The sequence below is a fragment of the Pagrus pagrus genome (assembly GCF_965226575.1).
Source record: "Pagrus pagrus genome assembly, chromosome: 13".
Lineage (NCBI taxonomy): Eukaryota > Metazoa > Chordata > Actinopteri > Spariformes > Sparidae > Pagrus > Pagrus pagrus.
The window spans coordinates 9,334,764-9,361,779 of record NC_140197.1 but is presented as its reverse complement, the minus strand read 5'-3'; the positions used below and the strand labels follow the sequence as shown (position 1 = coordinate 9,361,779).

At 40.8% G+C, this 27,016-nt stretch overlaps 2 protein-coding genes across 2 annotated transcripts; one reads left to right on the top strand and one right to left on the bottom strand.

Moving 5' to 3' along the window:
* Positions 1–2,265: 2,265 nt before the first annotated feature.
* On the top strand, positions 2,266–18,354 carry evplb (envoplakin b). The gene is made up of 22 exons (XM_084371619.1): positions 2,266–3,008; positions 7,133–7,232; positions 7,626–7,780; positions 7,979–8,102; positions 8,190–8,321; positions 8,410–8,451; positions 8,570–8,731; positions 9,026–9,133; positions 9,218–9,313; positions 9,419–9,529; positions 10,647–10,793; positions 10,893–11,047; positions 11,140–11,237; positions 11,364–11,536; positions 11,664–11,842; positions 12,621–12,759; positions 12,925–13,118; positions 13,315–13,465; positions 13,599–13,682; positions 13,794–13,928; positions 14,314–14,406; positions 14,545–18,354. Exons 1-22 carry the CDS (start codon positions 2,974–2,976, stop codon positions 18,094–18,096), a joined length of 6,165 nt encoding a protein of 2,054 aa, XP_084227745.1. The 5' UTR covers positions 2,266–2,973; the 3' UTR covers positions 18,097–18,354.
* A 4,467-nt stretch (positions 18,355–22,821) lies between these two features.
* Positions 22,822–25,007, bottom strand: LOC311267660 (serotonin N-acetyltransferase-like; the record flags this gene model as incomplete). Its single annotated transcript, XM_084370853.1, has 3 exons — positions 22,822–23,771; positions 23,867–24,021; positions 24,851–25,007. The coding sequence occupies 3 exons, from the start codon at positions 25,005–25,007 to the stop codon at positions 23,409–23,411; spliced, it is 675 nt and encodes a 224-aa protein (XP_084226979.1). The 3' UTR covers positions 22,822–23,408.
* Positions 25,008–27,016: the final 2,009 nt, after the last annotated feature.

Sequence of the window (27,016 nt, the reverse complement as noted above, 5' to 3'; positions counted from 1 at the left end):
ATATTGTACTTTCAAAGTAAATACATCTTATTCATCTAAAAAGCATGTTTGATGCTTTCATATCTCATTGATAACAACACATTCACTAATGTTTGTTTGAAGAGCTAATTGGTTTTGAATGCTGGAGGCACGGACACAGTTCAATCATTCATAACGTTTCAGCCACTTTCAGATTTTTGCATTGATGTGTATAGGGGGGGTGTTGACAGTCAGAGTGGAGGAGCCAACTGATAGAGGGGGGAGGAGCTCAAAACATTTCTAAAAACCTCGTCTTAAACTCGCCCTCGCTTCCACAATCTTCACTCCAGCAGAAAAAATTACGGCATCAGGAAAAATCGTGCTGGTGGCTACAGTGGTTCTCTGTAGGCAATTGGACAAAAACTTTTGGCTCGGTGGGGTTAAATGACAAGAACACTGACCAACTGCTGCATTAAGTCCCATTAAACTGATAGGAAAAATATATGGCGGCAACACATCCACTTTTCTGAACTGCTCCACAAGATCCATTTTTGACCATACACACACAAAAATTTCACAAAGTGCTCACAAGACTCATAGTTTCTATCATATCATTATTTAATTGATAGCAGTTACTGTTTTGGAGGGAGAAGCATGATAATGTGAGGAGAGCCTCAGCTACAAATGCAGCCAAATATGCACAGCGTGCACCAATGACCACACATGTACACGCACACACATACACACACACAGTATACTTCCCAACATATTAACTATATTTAACTATTATCTTTTCATTCATTGGAGTCAGAAATTCCATTTAAATATTTTTATATAATGATTGTTAATAATTACATTATTACAATGATATTAATATTTAATGATTGTTCCCAATTATTGATGCATTGACATTTATTTAACTTTTCAGTCCCATTCAGAGTATTTGATTCATTCTCACTGTAACATCTCTTCATACACCAGCTGCTTTTCAACACAAATTCAAGGAAGCATTGCAGTTCGGCTCACAGGTTATATTCTAATTTTAATGCTCTATTCTCACCCAACTGTTAAGACGCTTCATTCTCTTCAGACGAGACTTCAAATACATTAAAGCCACCAATTCAGTTTGACCTAAGCTTTTCAACAAACCCATATTTTTTTAACAGTTTTTAGATATTCTGGACATTATTCAAAGTTTTCAAAGCCAACAATGCACATTTAGCTTCGACTATTCAAAAACCCTTAAAATATTTAACATATTTCATATATTCTTGACAATATTCAAAGTTTTCACAGCCAGCAATCCGTATTTGGTGTCAGCTTCTCAACAGGCAGCATTCACAACCGTAAGTTCTTCAGAACTTGCCTTGTCTAGTTTACCTGATGGGCTACAGACTAAAGCAGTTACCCCGAGTTGCTGGGTGGAAGATATCAAAGATGCTAGCAAAGCATTAGCTACAGTACATGAAGATGCAGAAACGACAGACAGTCGGACCACAGTGTTTTACTATAGCTTTAAAAGCTACACAGTCATGGCTGAAAACCACAAGTTTGTTGATTTCTACGGAAGCCCTAAAGGGCCATGCTTTCATACATTTTATTTCCTCCGTCTTCCCATGATAACGAGTTAATTTCATTTGTTTTCTCGAGATCTTGTGTTATTATCTCGAAATAACAACTGCCGTTTTCCAGAGATAACAGGATAATTTTTCTGGAGATCTCGAGATAACGAAACTTTGTTTTCCCGAGATAACGATATAATTAATTTGAGATCTCGAGATAATGACTGTGATATGATAGGCCTGAGATTTCCATCACACACAAGTGGCATGGCATGCTGACCGATGGGTTTCTTGAACACTACTGTAGGTAAGTCTATTTCTCTGTTTGTTTCGTGCGATTATGCTTTCCATACTAAATCAGTTTTTGATGAAGGGAATGAATAAATGTTACAACAGCTCAAGATCTCAAATTAATTATATCGTTATCTCGGGAAAACAAAGTTTCGTTATCTCGAGATCTCGAGAAAAAAGATCCCTTTATCTCGGGAAAACAAAGTTTCGTTATCTCGAGATCTCGAGAAAAATGATCCCTTTATCTCGGGAAAACAGCAGTTGTTATTTCAAGATAATAACTCGAGATCTCGAGAAAATAAATGAAATTAACTCCTTATCACGGGAAAACGGAGGAAATAAAATGTATGAATGCATGGCCCTTTAGGGCTTCCGTAGATTTCATATCTCTGTAATACATATACCCGGAAGTAAAATGTTGTTGCTACTTCGCCGTCATGGTGATTGGGTCTGTTATTATGGGAGGTGTACGGTCATGATACATCTTTCCATTTCCACGAATAACTCGCTCCACAAGACAGTGAGTCATCTACTGTGTCTACAACATCATCTGACGGCATCATAGGTGTACTTAAAGCTTATGATCAACACTGTTTAAGTATGTCATCTTTCCAGTGTGGCAGCCTGAACAACTATTTTTTCTAAGCACAGGCTTCTAGCTAGCAAGCTAGCTCCTGCTTCCTACGAGCTTATCATAACTCACATAATAAGAACAAATTATGGATCTCCTTTTAAATTTCACACGCTCCCTTACCTTGTCTGGTAGCCATTTGTTATTACACTCACGAATAAGACAAATAAACATCTAAATTAAACATGGGCGTGTCCGGTTTATTTATACAATCAAGTATCAAGTGTGGCATCAACAGCTTGTTTGCCTATCATGCTTTAAAACACACACACACGCACACACACAATCATTTATTAGCTCCTTAAATATAAAGTGAGAGCGACGAGGGCTGTGAAGCGGCAGGATCGAGGAACAGGTCCGCCCGGTCTGCTCCTCCGCTGCTTTTACTGTCGACACACCTGTTGGCCTGGGAGGAGCTGAGACAGGTGGACGCTCCTTAAGGTGGAGCAGAGGCCTAGACAAGGCAGACGAGAAGCAGTGAGAGGGACGAGGAGAGTGAGGAGTTAGAAGAAACACGCTCGGACCCCCAAGATGTCGAAGGAATACTCTCCTGTGAAGATCAGCAAGTGAGTTCTGCCACCTTTCTGTGTGTGTGTGTGTGTGTGTGTGTGTGTGTGTGTGTGTGTGTGTGTGTGTGTGTGTGTGGGTGTGTGTGTGGGTGTCAGGTTACTTATAGTTTTATGTTACTGTCCCCTGTCTTATCTCCTTGCACTGGTTGTTTCTCCTGTAATCTGTTTCATGCTGGATGGGGGCACGTTTGTACCATGATCCCATTTGTGTTTGCACAGGAGATGGCCGGTATAGTTCCCCGGACAATACAGGAGACAGGTGTCAAATTAAAGCATCAATGATCTGACTGTTTCACTGTATATTCACTGTGTGTTAAAGACTTGAATTCATTATTCTAAAAACTAAAGATACGCGAAGGTCTTTTGAAAATGAGTGCATCCTCCCTCTTCTCGTCCTGTACAACGTGTTGAGTGTCTTTTTGTCACCTCGCCTGACTCCATCACTCAACCACAGCACTTGTTTTTATCTTTACCCCAAAGGGTGTAGCATCAACGTTTACTGACTCACTTAATACAGGTGCCACTCACCAGGCCAGTGTACTGACTCATATGGGGAAACACTGTGCCTTTAACTGCTCTTATTCAGCCGAGACAGCCTATAATAGAGTGTGTAGCCTGTGGTTGTTTGAGTACATGAGTGAGTCGACTCTTGCCTCAATCAATCATGTTTTATGAAGTTACACATGGCAATAAATGTGTGGACTCCTAGAGGTTTGATATTGTGCAACCTCTCAAAGCGATTGAGTGTTTATCTCCTGTCGGTGCAATATGTCACCCAAGGGGGACACATACTGTTGAACATTCCTGTCCAGGAGATAGGAGGGGCCGAGGGAGTGTCAGGGCAGGGTGTTTCTGCTGCAAGGTCTGTTTGTCTTCATCGTAATAGTGACACTTGAGCTTGAAAAGAAGTGAGTGAGTCAGTTAGAGAGTGCATAATGTGCTGCCGGCATGTATTCACACTGTTTCGGATATACAGGGTGATAATTCAGGATTTTGGCAAGAAATAGCTTTGCATTAGACAGAGCATGAAACAGTAACAGTTCTCAGTCATGAATGGACTCAGCCACATGTTGGACCTTTGCAGCAGAGATAAGAGCCTGTTTGATTAAAGGAGCACTAGTTACAAGTAAAAGCATTTAAAAAAATACTTGAAATATGAAAAGTGAGCAAAAAATGTCTGTTATGCTATTATTTATTGTATCGTGCATTAATCTGGAGGCCAGATTTTATTGTTTTAGTTGAATAGGAACACATTTTTAACAATTGTATATGGGATTATTATTATTTATTATTATTGTCATTATGAGCTGATTAATCGATTCTTTTATTTGTAAAAAATCAGAATATATTCATAAACACCTGTCACAGTTGCCAAACATGAATCCTTCACAATTCTTGGTTGTTGTTTTTTTTTTTTTTTTTTTTTTTTTCAAATTTGAGAACACATTTGAGAACCTGGAAGCATAAAAATATTTTGCATTAGAAATGACATAAACGATAATTAAAGGGGCACTATGTCGTTTTGGCAAAGAAATCCAAACTCAGATTATTTATATTTACAATATTATGAGGTAGAAGTAAAAACTGTGTTATAACTATGATATTTATTTTTTCCATAATCAAACAAAAAAGCTGTTCTCAGAAGAAAATAAGGTACCCGGAACACTGTTTGAAACTAGAAAGGTGGCAGGGTCCATCACATATAAACAAAGTAAAACAATATGAAATTGTCTGGTCCTTTACGGTCTGTTTGTTTATTTAGTTATTCAGTCATGAAAAAAATCAATGAAGTCAATGAAATGTAATTTGACTTATTGATTGACTTCAGCTCTACTTGTATACACTGTTGGGGGTCTGAGAGAATAAATTACTGTTCCATCCAAAACAAAAACAATAACATTACTCTTATCAGATGGAGGACCCTGGGACAAAAACTTATCAAATGGGGGTCCATGGTTGAAATTCTCTCACTTATGGGGTCCTTGATGTCGAAAAGTTTGAAAATTTCTGGTCTGATGCATCAAGATTTTCATATGTTTTATATGCATAACATATGAAAATGACAAGCCTTTAAGATACAATAAACCTTCATTGATAACCAGCTGTCAAATAAATGTAGGAGTAAAAAATGAACATTTTCCCCTGAATTTAAGCACAGTAAAAGTATGAAGTGGCATGACAAGACAATACTAGTAAAAGTAAAGTACAAGTACCTAATGTTTAAATCGACAGTAAATGTACTTCACATTCCACCACTGGAAGCAATAAAAAAAAATCACTGGCACACAAAGTAATTGTCCTCCAGTCCTCCGCCTACTACGAGCCATAATGTCTGACTACAACTGTCACGGCCCCACTGGAGATAAGTGACACTGTTCATTTGATAAGAGCTGAATGGAAGGGTGTGACAGACACGTTCATCTCAGCAGTGTCACACACGAACAGACAACATTCCTGACCCGCCCACCCTTTTACTAGTGTCCCCTGGGTCCTGGTGAGGGTGTGTCAGAATAAATAGTTGGCTTTCATATAACAGTGGAAGAGGAATGACAGAACAAACACCCAGAGAGCACAAACAGGTCTGCAGGATGTGTTGATGGGTCACATGCCAGCAAAGGAATCTTTTTTGTTCTTCACGTTCACTTTGGTGTCAATTAATCACAAGAAGAACAGAAGTAACGTGGTCAGAAGTGCAAAAGCAACTCTTTTAATACAAATATACATTCCCAACCCTGTCGTGGGAAGTAATTAATTGCATTTACTCAAGTACTGTACTGTGGGGTAAAATTTTCAGTCACTTTGAGTTTTTTCAGTTTATACTTCTACTCCACTACATTTTAATGGGAAATATTGCACTTTTTACCCCACTACAATTATCTGACAGCTCGTTTTCTTATTAGTTACTCTGAATATCAAGATTACACACAACATCTAATCAACTTCTTAAATATGATGCATTTATAGATTGAACTGCCTGACAGAATATAACCTCAACCAGCATTAGTCATTTTAACACAGTAATATAGCAGTCTTACAGGAGTAATTCTGCTTTTAAGTGCATTTTACTGCTAATACTTTTGTTCTTCTACTTAAAGGTGTGTAGGATTAGGGAGGATCTATTGGCAGCCATTTTCCTCTGACGTCACATTCATTGCCAAACTGTGTAATTACGACACTGCATGATACACTGTGGCCCAAACACACTTTTCCCCATAATTTCACATTTTAAAAGAAGAAGCTGTAAAACAGTAGCAACATTTTTTTGAGCGTGACAACCCCCCGTGAAATCAGTTGTTTCACTATTAGAATTTGCTCCATTTGGGCCAATAACATTTAGAAAGTCTAGAAGAGCTGTGCGATTAAATCTTTTTATCCCCATTCAAGCTAGCCGGGGACTAAACTGGAAGTTAGCTGCCTCCAGGTCGAAAATAAAACAATATATTTGACAAACCATTAGCTATTGCTATTGCTAGCAGATTTGCGTCAATGTTTGAGAATTGATTTGTGCCTTTCCTGTCATATCATGTAACACTATGAAACAGCAATGTCAGCTAGAAGGTGGTCGATTGCTAACATTAGCAGAACAGAAGTCATCGAGGGTTATCAAATATGTTGTTTTACCTTGAAATATTGTCTTTTTTAGTTCCTGATTAATCTGTAAAATAACTTTTGGTCAGATTCCCTACGAAACTAAGAATCTTTATGTTTTTGTTACCTTAGAATGCGTCTTTTATATCTACCGAGGGAGCGGGTCCCCTTCGAAGTAGTCCACCATGTTTCTACAGTAGCCCAGAACAGACAAACCAAACATTTGCTCTAGAGAGGGCCTTTCGTGTTTGTAGCAGCCACAGTAGAGGGTAAAGTGAGGGTTATTCAGGTGGTTGCAATCTGCAAGTGCACTACTATAGATGCGGATTGAACCCTACACACTGGACCTTGACTTTAACTTGTAGTATTTCTACATTCTAGTACTGCTGTGTTCCCTTAAGTAAAAGATCTCAGTACCCCCTTTAATCACAGTAACAAGAGTATATCTGTCTTCAAAGGATGCCAAGAAACATCTGGAGCTTCTGCAGACAATCCTGTCATTTTGACTGTCCCATTTCTGTGTTTTTACCCAGGAGTCAAGCCAATGACCTGGCGGTGCTGGTTTCTCGCATGCAGAAGTATGCAGACAAAGTAGAGAAGAACATCCTGCAATCAGAGGAGCTGCTGGATGAGGTAAGAATTCTCTAGAGCTGGAGACTTTGAGACCTGAACAAGAGAGCACAAAAATACTTATTGTGATACTAGAAAGCCGTTACCTGATCAGTTTTGACCTATAAATTCTCAGTAATAAAGGCTGAGTTCACAAGTTTAATTGACTGAGACGCTGCCGTTGTGATGGAAACACAATATGTAGTCTCTGTGAGAGTAAAGAGTATGACCATCTTTGTTTGGTCTTTGCTAAATCTTCTTGTTTTCTTTATTTTTATTGAATATATTCATTTATTTTTACTTGTAAATAAAGACATATTAAAAAACTTTTTTGACGGAAAAGTATCAGAACTAAACTTTTCTTCAAAAGTTTGAACCTCACAAACACACTGCTCTGCTCTTTTGGTTCCTGTGCAGGATAAAGAGCGTGATGGGAAGAAAATGACCCTGATCCACCAGAAGGTGAACGCAGAAAACCTGGCGGAGGCTGAGCTGCTGCTGAAGGACCTCTTCATGGACGTGGACAAGTCCAAGAAGCTGCAGCACCCGCAGGCTCTGGAAATAGAGAAAGAGTGAGTTTATTCTGGGGTGTCACAGACAAACTAGCACACAAACGCAGGCACAATGCCAACAGACACACCTAAAACTCGAAATGTTACATGCCGTCGAGGTATGCTGGCCAACAAAAGCATAGTTTCCACATTTTCTTCTACTGATCTCCACCCATGTACTTTCCGGTGACTGAAATACTTCTGTGTCTCCTTTATCAGTGTGAAAAATCTGCATGATCGCTGGGCGAGGGACTGTGCCACCCACAGGGAACTGTATAACCAGAAACTAGGTTTGGAGCCGACACAGAAGATCAGCTGGGGTCCACTGCTGGATGAAAAACAAGTCAGTTTGAGCTTTAGGTTAATCTGGAGTAGCTAAACATCTTTGTGATTGTGAAGTGTAACAGGGTTGTAATGCTGTGATTTACAGAAACAGATAAATTCAGAGGCATATGGCCCCAAGCTGACGGATGTAGAGAAGCAGATTGCAGCACACAACATTCTGCACCAGGCGATCGAGGCCTACGACACCCAGCTGCAGCCCAGTACCACCACATCACAGGTACATGCACCGGTACATCAACACATGCATGCACGCTGCAGGATGACATGCAGGATGGATCATTTATCTTCTTCTTCTTTGTTATTAGGAGAAGTACAACGCCCTCAGAGCGAAATATGCTAAACTTCTTGTGAGTTGGTTGTTTTTTGTTTTTTTTTGCACTTGTTTACTCTCAGGCTTTCAGTCAAGTTCAGAGTGATTTATATATGTAATGTGTACATCTTGCATGCATGTTGTGTGTTCTGCAGGAGAGCTCCAAGCAGAGACGCAACCACCTGGCCTCTCTGTACGAGTACATGCAGAGCTGCAGTAAGGAGCTGGTCTACCTGTCAGGCCAGCAGGAGAGGATCCTCAAGAGAGACTGGAGTGATCGCATGGCTGACCCCAAAAGCGTCCGCATGGAGTATGAGGTGAGGAGACAGCCACTACATGTATGCTGATGGTGACGTTGGTAAAAGGCAGACGTCCTTACTGATTTTTGATGTTGTGATCAGAGAGAGAAGCTGAGGAAAAGAAGAACACTTCATTTTGTTTGTTAGCTTGCCTTCAAGCACAATCCTCTCGGGGCCCGCTGCAGCAGCTTGAGACCCAACTGGTGTAACCAGTACGGTACACAGTAACGGCTAAGCTGCAGGGAGAATCTGATTTGAATGCTTGAAACATTTTCATGTCTCCTACATCTCGCTGTCTTTGTTTGTACACAGAAATTCAAAAATGGTGGACTACTAGCACATGAGAGTGAGATCAACCAGCTGCAGGAGGAAGGAGATCGTTTTGTTGAAAAGAGACACCCAGGAAGCCCAGCAATACAGGTATCTTCTCTGTCAGACACAGTGTTATGACTTGAAATCAATCACACTGAGCAGATTATAATCAAATTGAATTGTTTTTGTCAGTTACACAGAGATGCTGTGCAGAACGAGTGGCAAGCCTTCCTCAACTTATGTCTGGCCCAGGAAGCACATCTGGACAACATTGAGAACTACAGGAAGGTAAAGAGTTTCTGACACTATGACCCACCATGCTCATGGTTCCTCTACTAAATCCACCAGCTCACTGCAGCTCATTGTTAAGAAGAGACTATTTGTTCAATGCAGTTCCAGGTGGATGCAGAGACATTGTCTGAGTCCCTGGAGAGACTCAATTCCACTCTGGATCCAAAGTCTCTTGCAGGCAAGAGCAACTCCGAGGTCCTGCTGGCGCTGGAGGTATGACTGTGTTTTGTTATGGTTTCTGGAGCATTAGCTGGAGCATCATTAGCATAAGTTCCCCCCCAAAACTGTTCTGTCATACATTAATTTGGTACACCGACACCAGCCACCTAAATACACCTGATTTTTTTCAGCAAGATCCATGCATTATTTAATAAGAAATTTGCAAAAATGTTCGCACAATCTTGCAGTGTTAAAAAAAGTGAGAAAAAAAACAAACATACATGCAAATAGTAGGCTAAAACTACCCTATTCTGCAATATAAACATATTATTTCACATTGAATTATAACATTCAGTCGTTTTTAAAGCACTCTGGAGGAGTAACAGCAACATTATGTAGAAATTGGAATTTTGTTCCACTTGGTGCCACCCACAGTTTCTGAGTGCAACACCACTGTCATAAATACAAATCCCAGGTCTGTAACAATTAGTCAGATGTAACATAGGTGCTGACTACAAACAAAACTCATTACGTCATAACGGTGGTATGTGTTGAAAACTTGCATGTTGGTTGAAATAAACATGTATGTGACACTGTGATTATGCCCTCACTGAAGTTACATAGTGCAGAAACATGTGATGGGGCGATATGGCTGAAACACAGACATCATTCACCCACAAGACACTGTACTGTCAGCATGATTTTGAAGCTGTCATTTTAAAGGTACAAAGTGACATAATGTTGCTTCCAGTTGAAGAAATGTAATAAATAAAAGAACAAGTAGGAGGAAAAGTGGAGAATTTATATGTCACTTTTTTGAGTTTTCAGTGTGAGAAGTTGCCTGTTCAGTTGTACAAGTTTTACTCACAGTGTTCAGCTCAGCTCCTGTGTTGACTTGCAGTGTTTGTTTAGTCTTAGCACAGTTTGCAGGCTTGTTTTCCAACAAGCAGGTTTACAGAGTTACTTGGACAACTTTTTTGTGTCTAACCCAGAGCAGAGCCTTCATGTACAATACTCCTGAGAAAAAAACAACCCAAAAAAAAATAGATAAAAAAGATTAATAAAAATAGGACTTTTTAAATTTTTTTTCATAAATAAAGCAAATTTAGCAAAGTCTATTCAGATGATTATTTACTGGTTTGCTTCTTCTCTAACTCACTATTACCTTCAGGGAGATGAACCAGCAGTGAAGAGGAACGAGCAGCGACTGGCAGCCCTCAAGGAGCTCAGCAGCAGCGTCGTGCCCCTGAAGTCACGCCGAGTCCAGCCCACCAAACCCACCACTGCAGTGTCCCTGTGTGACTGGGCAGATGAAGAGGTAGGATGTGATCAGTGGTCGTTTGCAGGCTGTACAGGATGAATGAAAAGGCAAAATATTCTGTTTGTGGTATCTGAATTTGACCTCCATCTGTTTCAGGACACAGTGAGGCGCAGTGAGGCACTAAGCCTAATGTCCAACTCTGATATTAAGGACTGGGAGCTTCAGGACAGCAGAGGGAAAACCAGAACCCTCCCTGGGGCGTGTTTCATGGTCCCACCGCCTGATGCTGAGGCCCAGGAGAAAGTAGACAGGTACAGAGTACAAACTCATGATCGGCAGAATGTTTAACTTCCAATGTTTTTTCATGTGATTGATGAAACACTGTGTGTCTGTGTGTGTTCAGTCTGGACAGAGCCCTGAGTGGCCTGAAGAGACGTAGATCTACACTCATGACCTCCCTGAAAAACCCCACAGTGGAGGTGGTTCGCCCTCAGAAGACAGGTGAGAAAAAATACACCACAACATATTTTGTTTTCCCAGGCTATAAGATTACAAAAGACACTCAGATGTATTATCTAAGCTTATCTAACTTGTTACTGTAGAATCATTGTCTTTGCTCTTCCTCAGCCACTGTACAAAGTGCTCCAGAGGATCCCAGAGCTGCAGAGTTGGCCAATGAATTAGACAGGATCAGCAGAGCCCTTGAACAGTGCGAAGAACAAATCCAGGGTCGACTCAGAGCACCGCTGGACAACCGCAGCCCCACACAGGACCTGGCCAACAGGCTGCAAGAACACGAGGTTAACATGAGCAACATAATGTTTTCATAATGTGATCTTATGAGCTTACATTTAATCATTTTCAGAATGTTGTACTCACTTCGTCCACATACGTCCGTCTTATTGTCTTGACCGACTTTCTCTCCAGAAATCAGCTCAGGCTGTCAGAAAACTGGAGTCTGAGAAGGCTGCGGTGCAGAGAGAGATGGGGCCTATTCTGGCCAAGAAACCCCTGGGACCTACCACTTCCAGCCTGCCCCCCAAACTCAGCGCTGTCAACAACAAGATTGATGACATCAACACCCTCATTGATCTTTATAGTAAAAAGTAAGAAGAAGTTATATCTTGTAGCACAGTGTAGTATGCTACCCTCGCCAGAAATACAGTAAATACAGTTAAACATATATTTTACATATTGACATAATTTGCCCTGACATGTCACATCTTTATAGTCAAATGTTGCACTATAAAAAACCTGGCATGGTTTACTGTTAACAACACTGGTTAGCTTTAGCTAACCAATGTAATATACACAAACATTTTTAGGAGAGTTTATTTATTATTTTTTGGCCCTTATAGATTAAAAGTAGTTGACCACTCTAAGTGTAAACTTATGTTTACACGCCAGCGAAACAAGTTATCAGGAAACGTTCTAATTTACAGTGAAACTGTAACTTTAAAAGCAGAAACGAGAATGAAACTCTCGTGAGATCCGTTCCTTTATCTGGTTCTGCACAAATAGTTAATGGGGTCTGTTCTGGGCCTCTATCCAAGTTTGGTGGTGATCTGTTCAGTTGTTTTTGTGTAATCCTGCTGACAAACCAACCAATCAACAAACAAACACGGGCAAAACATAATCTCCTTGCCGGAGCTAATTACAGATTATTCCTGTTAAAAATGAAAAGCTGTCTTCATATGAGCAGTAAGACTTACACTTACTCAATTCAACATCCTCAGGAATTTTTCTAATTTATGGTAGCTAATGTTAGCAAAGATTTTACTTTATAACTTCCTGTGCCTGTTTTTTTAGCAAAACTTACAAAGTTTACATCTATTTGTGTGCTTTTTTGTGTTTTTACCTATCATGTCTCTCCTCTAACCACAGAGCTACAGCCTCCATGTACCTGGAGAAGCAGATGAAGAATGTGGACAGCATCGTGTCTGGGTTTGAGGAGCAGCTAGCCAAAGATGGAGTCATTCCTGATGAGAAAAAGGCCCTTCAGATTCGCAACCAGCAGCTGCAGGTGTCGTGTTTTATAATGCAACCAAAACAGTCAAATATTTAACAATTTCAGGATAGGCTCACATAATTATGAGAAGAAAGAAGAATACAAACCTACATGTATGGTGTTTTCTTTTTGTTTTTTTACTTTTACTTTATCTCTGTTCTTTCTCCTAATGCCAACCAGGAAATGCGCAAGAACGTCGCCTCAAAGACGGATGAGTTGAATAAATTAGGCAGAGACTTGGACCTGACAGAGCAAGCATGCAGCCCCCTGCAGCAACGTTTCAATGAATACTGTCCTGACATCCGGCGCCAGGAGGATGAGGTGAAGAAGCTGAATAACCGTTATGCGATTGTCAATAATCAGCTCCAGGAAAGGTGAGTCAAAAAAAAAGATTCAAGCATTTTTGTAACTGTTTGTGGCTCTGTGTTTTTTCTTAAACTTCTCTGATGTCCTGACAAATATGTCATTCGTGAAGAGGAGTTTATATATATATATATATATATATATATATATATATATTTTTATTTTTTTTTTTTTTTATTTTATTTATTTATTTATTTTTTCCTTTAGGTCTGCTCTTATAAAGGAAGCAACCAGTAAAAATCAAGATTTCCAGAATGGTCTTCAGTCACTGGATTTCTTCTTGGTCAACTTGCCAAATAATGCCATTAAACCTACTGATGATGTGGAGCAGATAAGAGCCAAGCAGAATTCTCAAAAGGTAAGTGAATGTATTTGTTTACAAACTATATGTCTCCAACCTCTATGTACAACTAACTCATATGTGTTTCAACAATGGCTTAACACTGCTTTGTCTCATTAGCTGTTGTTTTTGGATTGCTTGTCTTGTTTAGAGAGTGATGGAGGACATCAAGAGTAAATCAAAGGAGTTAGACCATGTCAGGGGTCTTTCCTGTGATCTCCAGAAAGTCTTAAATGTGAGTTAAGAGACTATTATTACTCTTATTTACCATTTGCAACTTCAAGGGTAAATAGCTTTGTACTTCCAAGTGCTTAATCCTTCAATGTTTAAATATATTTCCTTTCAGGAGCATGACGTTAAGTCAAAAACCTACAGTGGCACTCTAAATGATGACGATGATGACGAGGAGGATGACGATGATGATGAACCAATCCTAAAGAGACGTCAAACTTTAACCATGGCTCAGGCTGTTCAGAGAAAGGTGCAGTTATAGACAACCTAAGGGCCCGTGTTCACATGTGTTTTTTTTCTGGGCATCAGTGTCTTTTTTTCAATTGTTTCTAATGAGGAGCGAGCGTATGCAGCAGCATGTGGCTGCCTAGAGAAAAAGTGCACTTTTATCACCCTATGCACTTTGATCACCCTATGCGTTACCATGGCGTTAGTAGCTGTCAATCAAAACCAGTGTGCAGTGTTTTTTCTCTCAGCGCACAAGCACTTCATCCCAGTGCTCCTAAGCACACCGCCAACACTTTTCTGCCTAAAATAAACGCTGTGGACACGGGTCCCAAAGAAAACTAAGAACTCATGATGCCTCTCTACTTTTCCACTGCTATCTTAACTTTGCCTTCTGCCTCTAACTACAGGAGAAAAACCTTCTGAACCTTTTCTCTGAGGTGTCTGCAGAAAATGACCAGCTACTCAGCCAGCTGGAAGTAGCAAAGAACATCAAGGCCAGGGTATGATATATGGAATCTGAATCAAATCATTAACAGTTTTCACTGATAGTAACAGTAGAAGCATTCTTCAATAAAATTATTGTTGTCAGTTGGTCTGAAGTGAACATTTCTCTCTTACATCCTTTTATTCATTCCCAGAATGAAGACAAAGTCAGTCAGGCAGTTGTCAGTCAGCAGCTGCAGCTACAGAGCCAGAAGAAGGACCTTGAGGAGAGTGTTAGTCTGAAAAATGAATTAAGTGAGGAGACTGAAAGGCGCTTACATGCGGAAAAAGACCTGGAAACATATCGCAGGCGGTATTTGTCTCTGAAAAGCAGGAGAGGAGTGGAGAGGGTGGAGGAGAAGGAGGTGGTGCAATACTACCGTGACCCCAAGCTGGAGATGGAACTACAGTCCCTGAAAAAACGGATCCAGGAGGAAGCTTTCAAAAGGTCAAGATTCGATTCAGAGATAGAAATTTTAAACGAAAAGATTATCAAACTGGAATTGCAGATGACTACAGTTGAGCCTAAACTGGTGACCAAGATACTGACTGAGTATGAGAGAGATCCGCAGCTTGACAAAGAAGCTGCCAGGATTAGAGATGAGATACAGAGGATACAACTGGAGCTTCAAACAAGAGATACCGAGACTGTTCATGTGAAAACTGAGCTCACTGTTCTCGCTCAGCAGAAACCTAAAATCAGGGAGAGAGTTGTTCAGAAAGAGGTGGTGAGGTTTGAAAAGGATCCAGAGATGCTGAAAGATGTTTTCATGTGCCAGAGTGATATTGCAGCAGAGGAATCCCATTGCAAGTCTCTGAACGAGAGCATTTTTGCCACAAGGAGCCAGATAAACACACTGGAGAGGGTAATTCCCACCATCCAACCCAAGATTGTCTCCAAGGTGGTTAAGAAAGTACAGCAAGATCCAGAAACACTTGAAGAGTCGAAGAAACTACGAACAGCCTTGGAGGAGGAGAAAGATGAGATTGCCATCTTGCTGAAGAACCTGACAACCCTTCAGCTACGCTATAGTGAAGTGGATAAGCTCAGGCCTAAAGTTGAGGTCAAAGAGATCATCAATGAGATCTACAGAGTTGATCCTGAGACGGAAGTTGAGCTGGTGCGTCTGAGGAAAGAGCTGCAGGAAACAAGCCGTAACCGCGCAGACATGGAGAAAGAAATCACCACGGTGATAGCCACTCTCACTACCCTGCGTGCTCAGAAACCCAAAGTGGAGTACAAGGAGGTGACCCAGGAGGTGATCAAACAAGAGAAAAGTCCAGAAGTCATCAGGGAATTACAGAGGCTAAACAACCAAGCGTCCCGTCTGCAAGTCAACTATGACACTACATTTGAGCTGCTTACCAGACTCCTTAAAGAGAGAGACGAGTTGAAGGCAGAAAAATCCAAGGTGGAGACCAAGCTAGTCAATACTGAGCTCATCAAATATGAGAATGATCCTCTCCTTGAGAAAGAGGCTGACAGACTTCGGAGGAATGTAAGAGAAGAGATTCAGCAACGGCGCAGTGTGGAGGAGTGTGTCTTTGACCTCCAGAACCAATACATTCTTCTTGAAAGGCAGAAGCCAGAGGAGAAGATTGTAACACAGGAAGTGGTGCGTCTTCAGAAGGACCCCAAGCAGATTCTGGAGCATGAGAAGTTGAACAGGAACCTGGACGAGGAAATTAAAGTCCGTAGACAGCTTGAATTGGAGGTTAGACAGCTCAGAGCATTGGTTCAAGAAAAAGAGAGTACCCTGGCTCAGATGGATGATCGTCAGAAGAAGATCCAAATAGAGTCGGAGCTCAGACAGATCAAATCTCGCATTTATGAACTTGAAAATGCTCCTCTGCCCGTTGAGGAAAAGATTGTCATCCAGGAGATCCTCAAAGTGGAGAGGGAGCCTCAGCTTGAAAAACTTATTGATGGTTTACGTGACGACTTGGAGACTGAGGGCACTAGTATCCGTAATTTTGAGAGAGAAATTCGCAACCTGAGGGTCAAGTTGGAAGTTCTGCAAAAGGAGAAGTCTGTTGAGAAAGTTGTTTACAGAGAAGTTGTTCGTGTAGAGAATGACCCAGCAGTGGAAGCTGAACTTGAACATCTAAGACAGCTAGTAACACAGGAGAGAAATCTCAGGCGTGACCAGGAGGATACACTTCAGAATGTCAACATCAAAATAAGCCATCTGCAGACGTCGAAGACTGTAACTTCTCAGGAGGAGACTACTCTCATCACCAACAGAGATGCTCAGCAGAGAGAGAAGGAGGATCTCCTCAGACAGCTCAAAATACTGGAGTCTCAAAGACAGAACATCACTATAACCTTCCAGCAACAGTCCAAGCTGATGAGTGAGAGAAACCAGTTGGCGCGGCACAGGAGTCTTAAAACATCCTCTGAATTGCAACGTCTGGAGAAAGAAATCCTCGACGAAAAAGACAAAATACACCAGAAAGATTCACTCATCATTGAGCTGCAGGACAGCATTAAAAAAGAAGACCATTCTGAAAGTCAAACCAGAGAGGCAAGTCTTTCCACGAAAATCACCATCTTGGATCCAGAAACGGGTAAAGACATGTCTCCCTATGATGCTTACATGCATGGCCTAATTGAACGTGACCACTACATTAAGCTGTCAAAGTTGGAGTGTGACTGGGAGGAAATCACTTCAACTGGTCCAGATGGGGATACAACAATTCTGCAGGATCGCAAAAGTGGAAAGCAGTACTCTATCAAGGATGCTCTGAGAGACGGTCGCTTGACCCAACTTGATCTGATGCACTACAAGGAAGGGACTATGCACATTTCTGAGTTGGCCCTTCTTGTTGTAGGGGAAACCAAACCGCCCTACATTCCTCCAGTAACAATCCCAAGATCACCCACCAGACCTGGCCCAATGTCTCCAATGTCTCCTATCTCTCCTTTGAGCTCCGTGCAACCCTCCCTTAGGTCCTCCTACACCAGCCTTAACACTCACCTTAGTGGCAGTTTGAACAACCTCAGTGGCCTCAACACTCACCGTAGTTCCAGTCTGAACAACCTCACTGCTTCAGCTGGTGACGAGTATTTCCCCATCTCTGGTATTTTTGACACCACCACTGAAAGCCGCATGTCTGTGAGAAGTGCCCTGACCCGCAGACTCATTGACGACGACACGGCTCTGAAGCTGCTGGAGGCACAAGCAGCCTCCGGTGGAATCGTTGATCTCAACAAAAAGGACAAACTGTCCGTCCACAAGGCAGCCGCACAAGGCTTAATTGACCAAGGTCACATGTACAAGCTTCTGAACGCCCAGAAGGCCTTCACTGGAGTTGAGGATCCAGTGACCAAAGGGCGACTCGCAGTGGGACGGGCAGCAGAGAAAGGGTATATGCCCCGAGAAAATGCCAGGAGGTACATGGAGGCGCAGTATCTGACTGGTGGGTTGGTGGACCCCGCTAAAGCAGGCCGCATCACTGTCCAAGAAGCTCTTGCCGACAATCTAATTGACAGCACAACTGCTGATCAGCTAATAGATGAGACTTCCCACACAAAAGAGCTGGTGGACCCAATCACTAAAGAGAAGATATCATACAAGCAGGCGATGGATCGGTGTAAGAGAGACATCAGCACGGGGCTCCTGCTGCTTCCTGCAGCCTCCACTGATGCCTCAAATGCCCCGTCATACTCAAACTTTAGGTTCAATTCCCCCTACGGCAAATACTAGATGTTAAGTTCAAGATGTATCATGTTTTGTTTGCTGCAGCCACTGGTGCTAGAGGGTGTACGATAATTCTGTCTAGTAAAACAAAGATTGACATGTTCATACACATACTTGGGAAAAACTACTTTTTGGTTAAACTGTACATTTGGGTCTCTTTTTTTCAATGTAATTTAAGGGTCTGCTGTTGAAACGAGGGTAATATTTGTTGGTAAACTGTTTTTTTCACCGCTTTAAAAGTAAATAAACTCCACAAGCCTCACATATATTTTTCTGTCCTGTTATTTAAAATATTAAAAGGATGAATCATAGAAACATAAGTAAGTAAATCGAGTCAAGTTAATTCATAAACTACAGAAGGTTTGGGGTTTTCACCTGTGATAATGCTGGCAATCTTATGATGGTCCTCAGTCTGACCTCTGGTTTTTACTTATACTAGCAGCCCAGGCTCAAATGATGGCAGTGTTGGTCTGTCTGTCACTCAATGGTCGATCCACCTTTTTAGTCCAAATATCTCAACAACTGACAGATTTCAATGACATTTGGTGCAGACATGTTTGGTGCCCAGAGGAAGATTGATGACCCTGTTGTTCCCCCAACTTTTACTCTACTGCCAACATGAGGTTGACATTTGTTGTTTAAGTGAAATAGGTTGACAAGTATTTGCTTGCTGGACATTTGGTACCCATACTGTACATACAGGTCAAAACTTGAATTCATCCAGTACCTTGGGTTATGATCAAATACCTGCTAAACTGATTACCTTCCCATCAGCCTCATCTGCACCATACTCACACATTAAGCTAAATTGTTGAAGATGCTAAACATTGTACCGGCATGTTAGGTAGTGTCATTTCAGCATGTTAGCATGCTGGTGTTAGCATTTAGCTCAAAGCAACACTAGCTAAATACAGCCGCACACAGCTGCTAGCTGCTAGCTGTAGAAGCTTGTCTTACTATTAATGTAGACTGAATCAAAATGGTTGCTGACAATAACTTGTGGGTAGACAACCCATGCATCACACACTACGTTTGTGATGCGCTTACATACATAACTGTCTTATACATGATGTTATTTCTAAGTAAATACACCTAATTCATCATATCTCACCAAAGACAACACTTTCACTGATCTTAGTTTGAAAAGCTTACTCACCTGTTGGGCCACAGCCTAAAGAAAATAACATATTGAGTTTACCCAAAACTAGCAGTTAAACTAGTCCGAGATGTCGCTGTTGTTTTGATATAAAAAATGCTAGCAAAGCATCACAGTACATGCAGACGTAGAAACGTCTTTAACTATAGCTTTAAAAGCTACATTTGATTTAACATCTCCACAATGTAAATCAAATGCCAGTTTTCTACTAGGAAGTGAATGTTGTTGCTAGTGTGACGTCTTGGTGATTCACTCTATTAATATTATAATTATGATCATTTGATAAATTAATAATTATAATTATGACACATATCTTTCCATTTCCAGAAAAAACGTGCTCCACAAGAAGGTGACTCATCTCCTGTATCTAATACTTAATCTCATGGCAACATAGTTGTACTTAATATACACGCTCGTAAACCCTGACAAATCAGATGCTTGGAAATTATGGATTAAGGATACAGATTAAACATGACTCACATACTAGCATGTAGTGTGTTAAGGTTAACAAGGTCAAACTCATCAGCCTACATGGATGAGGTCTAATAAAAGACTGCCTGGGCTAATGCAGGCATTGGAAACATGCAGACAACTAAAATATTAGGGGACCCACTGGTCTTTATGTAGTTCCAGAGTGCACTACCTTATCAGCAGGTATACGTATTAGCAATGTCTTACCAAAACTGTAAACAAAAGTCTAAATCCCCCTTTTTCCTGACAAGGATTAAAAGGTGATATTTGTTGGGGAAAAGACCGCATATGACCCCACAATTACAGTAAATGGTGTTGTGTGGGAATATGCGGCCTCTCTGCTGGTATGTCTGTCTGCCAGATTACCCGGTGACTGAAAGGACTTTGTGGGATTACTGCACATGAGCCTGTCTGGAGGCTGAAGTGGCCCCACTCTGTGTCTGCGGGGGGGTGAAGGATGTTCCCTGATGGCTGTGTCACCTCACTTAAAGTAGTTAGAATACATAATGCTGTAATGACAACATCAGCATGCAGTGTGTATTGTTTTTTTGCTTTTTGCTTGTTTTTCTTCCCTATTCTTTTAAACAAATATACACATTTTGGCAGCAGAGTGTACAACCTTTATTTTCTATCAATGGTGCGACTGTGTATATGTGACGACTACCTCCCTGAAAAGCCTGTTAAATAGAATACGTCAGCATCTCATATAGTATGTGGAAACACAAATAACACATTTGCACTGGACCATCGCCTGAGTGATGAACATGGTAATTGGCAGCTCCTTTTTGTTTGGATGGATTATTATTGAAGTAATACTAGACTGCAGTGCTGATGGTTTAAGCCTTGACAATGAGCATTTGCACATTTGTCTCTTATTCACTCTATAAATGATGATAACGAAGCCTCCCTGTGCGCCTGCCCTGCAATCATGCCAATATGATTTCAATTGGTATTAAAGGCACTCTTATTCAGTGAGCACTGGGCTGTATTTTCCCTCTGCATTCGACAATATCAGGAGGTGTGATATATTTAGGGATAAAAAGAGTCAGACAGGCACTTTATTAATGCTATTGGAAATCAATTTATCAATCCAAACATACATAAACCCTGATGCAACAGAAATATATTTTCGCATTCACTAATGAGATGATTTAGAAAATATAAAACACAGTTATCACCTTAGTCAACTAATAAGATGTAACAAGGTGAATTTTATATCAAATTAAACAAAAACTAGAAATAATATGCTATTTATTAGATAATAAAAAAGTAAAAGTAATGTTGCAAGTGAACTAATAAGACGTAATAAGCCAAGTTTCATAACAAATGAGACAAAAACTAGAAAAAAGACTTGGCTACTAGTACATAACCACATGCTTCCTTGCCAATACCTTATTAGACTTTCTTAGAGGTTAATTAGCAACACATTACAAGAAAACTATCAAGGAAGCATGTGGCGATGTTCCAGCAGCCTACCTACAACTTCCACAGGACTCTGGAGAACATCCAGGCAACAAGAGAGTACAATGATGTTTGACTTTATTTTACAGCACTGTTTTATTGTATTTAGCACCAAATTACCCTGTAATAAAGTCAAACAATGTTAAATAAAGCCCACATTGTCCTATGAGCTCTGTGTTTTGTCCCACCATTGTTTATATGGCACTATACTATATCTATCTATCTATCTATCTATCTATCTATCTATCTATCTATCTATCTATCTATCTATCTATCTATCAGTCTTGATTTGTATAGCTCCAATTCACAACATAAGTCATCTCATGACACTTTCCAGATTGAGCAGGTGTACGTCAAGATTGTATAGTGTATATTGTTATTCTGTAGAGATGGCAAATAAACATCAGACCAAGGTATGATCATGATAGAAAATACAAAACATGAGTCCTAAGCATCTTCATCCAGGCACTGAGCAACTCTGCACAATACTACAACAATACACATTTGCCAAAGTAAAGCAACTTTATCGCACACACTAATTAAGTTCCACATTTTCTTCATTGGTTTCTGCCAGAGGAAATAAACTCCAGTAAATCTCAGACTTCAACGACAGCCAACTGTGCAAAGATGCCAGCTGGCTGCATCAGCTTGAGACCAAACATGCTGCAAGCCATCTTCAATCTGCAGACTCCTGTCTGTCGGAGAAAATGTCGCCAAAGATAACCTCCACAAGTCCACTTGACCGGCGAGGTTCACAAAACGAGACACAACCTGAAGGAGTTTCAATTCCTGAGAGAAAACATGAGTTGACACGTCAACTTTTTCATTGTTGAAGATTCTGATCAAAATCATATTCCCCTGATTGTTTTCCTGTCCGGTGATCCTCACAATGTAAAATCTGACCAATTCATCTCACTTGAAAAAGTTCAAACAAACAAACAAACAAACAAGGAAACCAGTTGAAAATGGTAAATATAGTAAAGTTAATCTAACTTTTTCCTACATTATATCTACTTGTTAAGTTTGATTATAATTTTGTTTGATTTAATTAGTTTTAACAACTTCACTTGTTCATATGCCACGATACCACACTAGTGACATCTGTTGTCGGTGGTGTACAATGTGTAAATTGTGGTGATGATGTGGCAAAGAGTTCATTTTTCACTGTGAACTTCAATCTGAGTTTCAGTGGAGACTCCCACTATTGCCCAGAAGGCCACATAAAGCATTGTGTCACAGGGTTCTTCCTTTTGGCTTTGGGCACAAGATAGGGGCTGATGGTAAGATTAAATTGGCATCAGACTTTAAACATATTTGCGCTGCTCAAGCTGTGCTGATGCCAACTGGACATCTGGGTCATTTTTGAGGTGACCACTAGGTGCCCAATTTGTCCTTGGCACGTTAGTGGATTAGACATGAGTCGATGTCATGGATTAAAGCTCCATTCAAGAGCATAAGGATTCCCACTGGCTGGCCAGAGGAGGTACAGTTGCAGGTACTAATATGGAGACAGAAAGGTAAACACACTCTCATGACAAAATAAATGAGGTATTCAAGGGAAAAGTTAAAATGTCTTGGAGAGGACAAATCAAATCAAAAACATTCATTTTTCATCTTAAAAAACAGTATAAAACATTTTATTGAGATTGATACTGCAACAGACACAAAAATGAAACAAACACATCACAATACGAAGTCCTATCTTACCAAAATCTAAGTCAGGTCATTGGATCTGCAGACTAAATGATGAGTGGATCCCTTTTCTAAATCCTCCGACGTTTACAACAGCTAAAACCCCCTAATAGAGCTGGAGGAGCTGCGGTTGAGCGGCTAAAGCCTGCAGGCTGACGTCAGTCCATAGTTGTGGGAAGTCCATGACGCTGCTAAGCAGGAAGGTACAAATCCAAATGTCTAACACAAAAGAAACACACCATCAAACTAACTCTGACTACAGAGTTGTTGGAACAGTTGAACACACTAATTTACTTGGTAAACACAGAATAGAGTCTATGAAAATAAACTTGATTACATACAGTATAATACATCACATTACAGTATAGTACATTCTTGTTTTAAGAGGATTTCACACACAAGATAGATTAAAGAGTTTCAGTAGGAGATCAGAGGGAAAGAAATCCAACAAAACAGAGTAAAACCCCAACATGTCCTACAGGATACGACACTAATTTTAAATCAAACACAACCTGTGTGCATCTCATCTCACAGACAGTCATACATGCTCATCAGTCTTTGTCAGTGGCAGGGTCAGGGGATGCTGAGGGAAACGGATCGCCTCACTGTTGCGCCTCATGTACGCGTGGCCGCTGATGGGGTACCACATCTCCGTGAAGGTCATGTTGGCCACGGTGATGGCGCAGCGTCCTAGCACCTTGAAGCCTGACTTGCGGTAGAAGGGAATGAGGAAGTCCTCGCACATCAGCACCGCCCGGCGCACATTGGGCAGGCAGCGGAGGTACTGCAGGTAACGCCACATCAGGATGGGGCCTTTGCCCTGCTGCCTGAAGGTGCGGTGGACAGCGAGGACGTGGATGTGGACGGTGGAGCCGCGGGGCTTGTGGAGAGTCAGCGCGTCCTGGAGCAGAGTGGTTAGAGATCAGAATTACTGATCACATGGAGCTTTGTTTTGAGGAAGTAAATGATGAGTTGGAAAGGTGCAAGATGTCTTACTGTAGTGAGTCTGTCCTGGTCCCACAGAGAGCCGATGATAAAAGCCACCAGCCGGCCCTCCTCGAACCAGCCCATGGACAGCTCTGGACACAGCGTGAGGAAGTGACGCACCTCATCCAGGTGGAGGGGACACTCACCTGACACTGAGATAAAAGCTGAGAGAGACATAGAGAGGGAAAGTGTGAGATGGACGTGCGCAAAAATAGTTTGGCACTACTTTAGTCATATCTCTGTTATTAGTCATATCTCTGTTACATACGTTCCACTACTATTACTGTAATGCATTACTACATGCTATCCTTACCGTTAAGCACTACTACTGTTATCACTAGTAATCACATTTCCATGTGCATTTCATTGTTGTTGCTGTGATGCCTCTTTATGTGCTTTCATTCCTGTCAACCACCCATTATAATTGTATACATTGTGATCTCGTTGATCTGCTCTGTACATACGACATCTATTGCACGCCTGTCCGTCCTGGGAGAGGGATCCCTCCTCTGTGGCTCTTCCTGAGGTTTCTTCCGCATTTTTTTCCCCTGTTAAAAGGGCTTTTTTTGGGGGCAAGTTTTTCCTCAGTCGAATCGAGGGTCGAAGGACAGAGGGTGTCGTCTCTGTACAGATTGTAAAGCCCTCTGAGGCAAACTGTGATTTGTGAATTTGGGCTATACAAATAAAATTTGATTTGATTTGATTTGACTTTTACGCACACCAAAAAATGCTCAGCACACTTTGAGCTGGGTGTTTAACACAGATTTATAGATTTAACATTGTCTTTCTAAAATGTGAATAAAAAGAACATCTGACTAAAGGCCGCATTAAATGCTAAAAAGATAATTAGATCCGTCGATGCCAGAAATGGTTTTACGCACAGCCCTCTATCTGCGTAATGCTCTCTTCACTTAGCAACACTTGAGAGCAAATCCGCCCTCAGAGCGGATTTCTGCTTCAACATACGACTGCATGATAAGATGGGTCACTTACCTTCACGCTCGATCTCAAAGACGCTAATGGCATCTTGCGTGTTGAGCGGTCGGACCTCGCTGGCGGGCAGTGTGTGTCTCCTCTGGATACCAGGCGAAACAGAAGGTCCTGGCTGCATTGGTTTGATGAAAGGCTGCGCGCCAACTACTGACATCATATGATTTTAAACTCTCTCTCTGTCTCCCCCAGAACGTCTTGTCTTGTCTTCTGTCTCCTCTCCCGCTCGGCAGGATCACCTCTGGGACCTGCGAGGACAACTGGATGGTTTGTGTCTGTTTTTATAGGACAGCTCTGCCAGCTGTGATTCACCAGCTCATTTGCATTTGAATATATGATGTCAATGAATGACTGAAGGTCACAACTGTGCAGGTCCATTAAAATCAACCGTACAATTAACTGCATCCATTGGTTTTTGTCTCTAAAACGAACTGACAGTTGATAATAACAAATGATTTGCTGTGAAGCACCACCTCCTGCCTATTGATAGCAGGCTTGTGACAGCAGCAGTTTATAAAAGTTGTGTTTGACGGAGAGAAGTGCCACTAAATGTTCAGAATATTCTATATTTCAAGGTATCACAACCAATCTGTGGCACAGCTTATAGAATTATGTTAATTCCTTTCCAGTAAAGTGAATAAAACAATTAAAACCCCACAAGCTAAACACTGAAAACACACTCTGACGTCACGTTTCCAACACACTAACAAAGCTGCAGTGACACTTACCTGTTGATGCTGAGGTGTTTGTGTGAGTGAGGTTCTGTTGTCTGACCAGCTCTCCTCCTCTGCCTCTGCCTCTGTCTCACCACGACAGACGTCTCTCTTCATTATCAAGTGATTATTACTATGAGTCACATGATGAAGGATTACAGAAGTTGTTTCCACAACTCGGCGCATTACAGGCACCTTATCTCCTCTCTGACAGAGTGAACGCTCTCACCTCGCTGTTGGTTTTAACCCAACAAACAGTCACACCGTTTTGATCCAGCGCTGAAGATTACAGTGATTGAGATTGTTTGTGTGCATCAATGATGAAATATCAAAAGTGTCATTATATACATAATGCATTCCGAGTAAAAGTCCTGCATTTAAAACCTTACTTGAGTGAAAGTACACAAGTTTTATTTGCTAAGTGTAACTAAGAAGAGAATATAAAGTAAAAGTGCTTAATTAGCAGAAAAATACTCCTGCAACGTATATATTATAATGTTACATTATTTGATTAACACTGATGCATCGATAATGTACACTCTACAGAGAATATGTCTCTTTGGTGAAAATGACTCACATCTGAAATGTGACAAGGGGCCCCCAATCAAACCAGCTTTATTAAGCTGTCACAAGCCCAAAAGATTGGGAATCACTTTGTATTTTTGGGGAAGAAATTTTAATTAGAGAGATAAAGATCTTCATTGACTGATTTTTTTTTTAACAGGTCATATGTTTCTTTGGGGTTTTCTCCTTTCCTTTGTTGTGTTATGTAGCATTTTGTTTGATGTAAAGGGTCTGCAAAGTGAAAAAGTCCACACCAAAGGGACTTCTGTTATTTTGTATCACACTACCTTGCTCGGCGTGTTAAGTGATGCGCATGTGCAACTCTCATCAGAGATTGAACGGAGGCAAGATGTCTCACTCCGTAGCTAAAATGGCATGTTCAAGACACAGTGTGTAAAGGGGTGCTGCAGCAGAGCACCATATGAGAAAAACAATGTTTTTTCAAAAAATTTAAGTATGTAAACCTATTCTACTAGGACACGCAAATAAAATGATGAACCTAAAAAATTAGCACAAGACCTCTTTAATGTATATAAAAATATATAATAATAATAATAATAATAATATTTTTTTAATACGATTTTGAGTTCTCAAAAACTACATATTGCCCCTTTAATCTTGAACAACTAATTGTATTTTTCAAGTGTTAATTAATACAATTAAGTCTATTCCAGTTCTAATTTTAATTTTAAGATTAACTTACTTAACTATAAGTTTAAGTACTATAAAATGGATAGAAGTGCAGTACTTCTAAAAACATACTTGGTTACTTTACACCACTGGTATTTAATTTATTGGACTTATTGTCTGTTTTAGTTTGCCTTTAACTGAATATCTCTCTCTCTCACTCTCTCTCTCTCTCTCACACACACAGAGGTTTACACAGCTATCC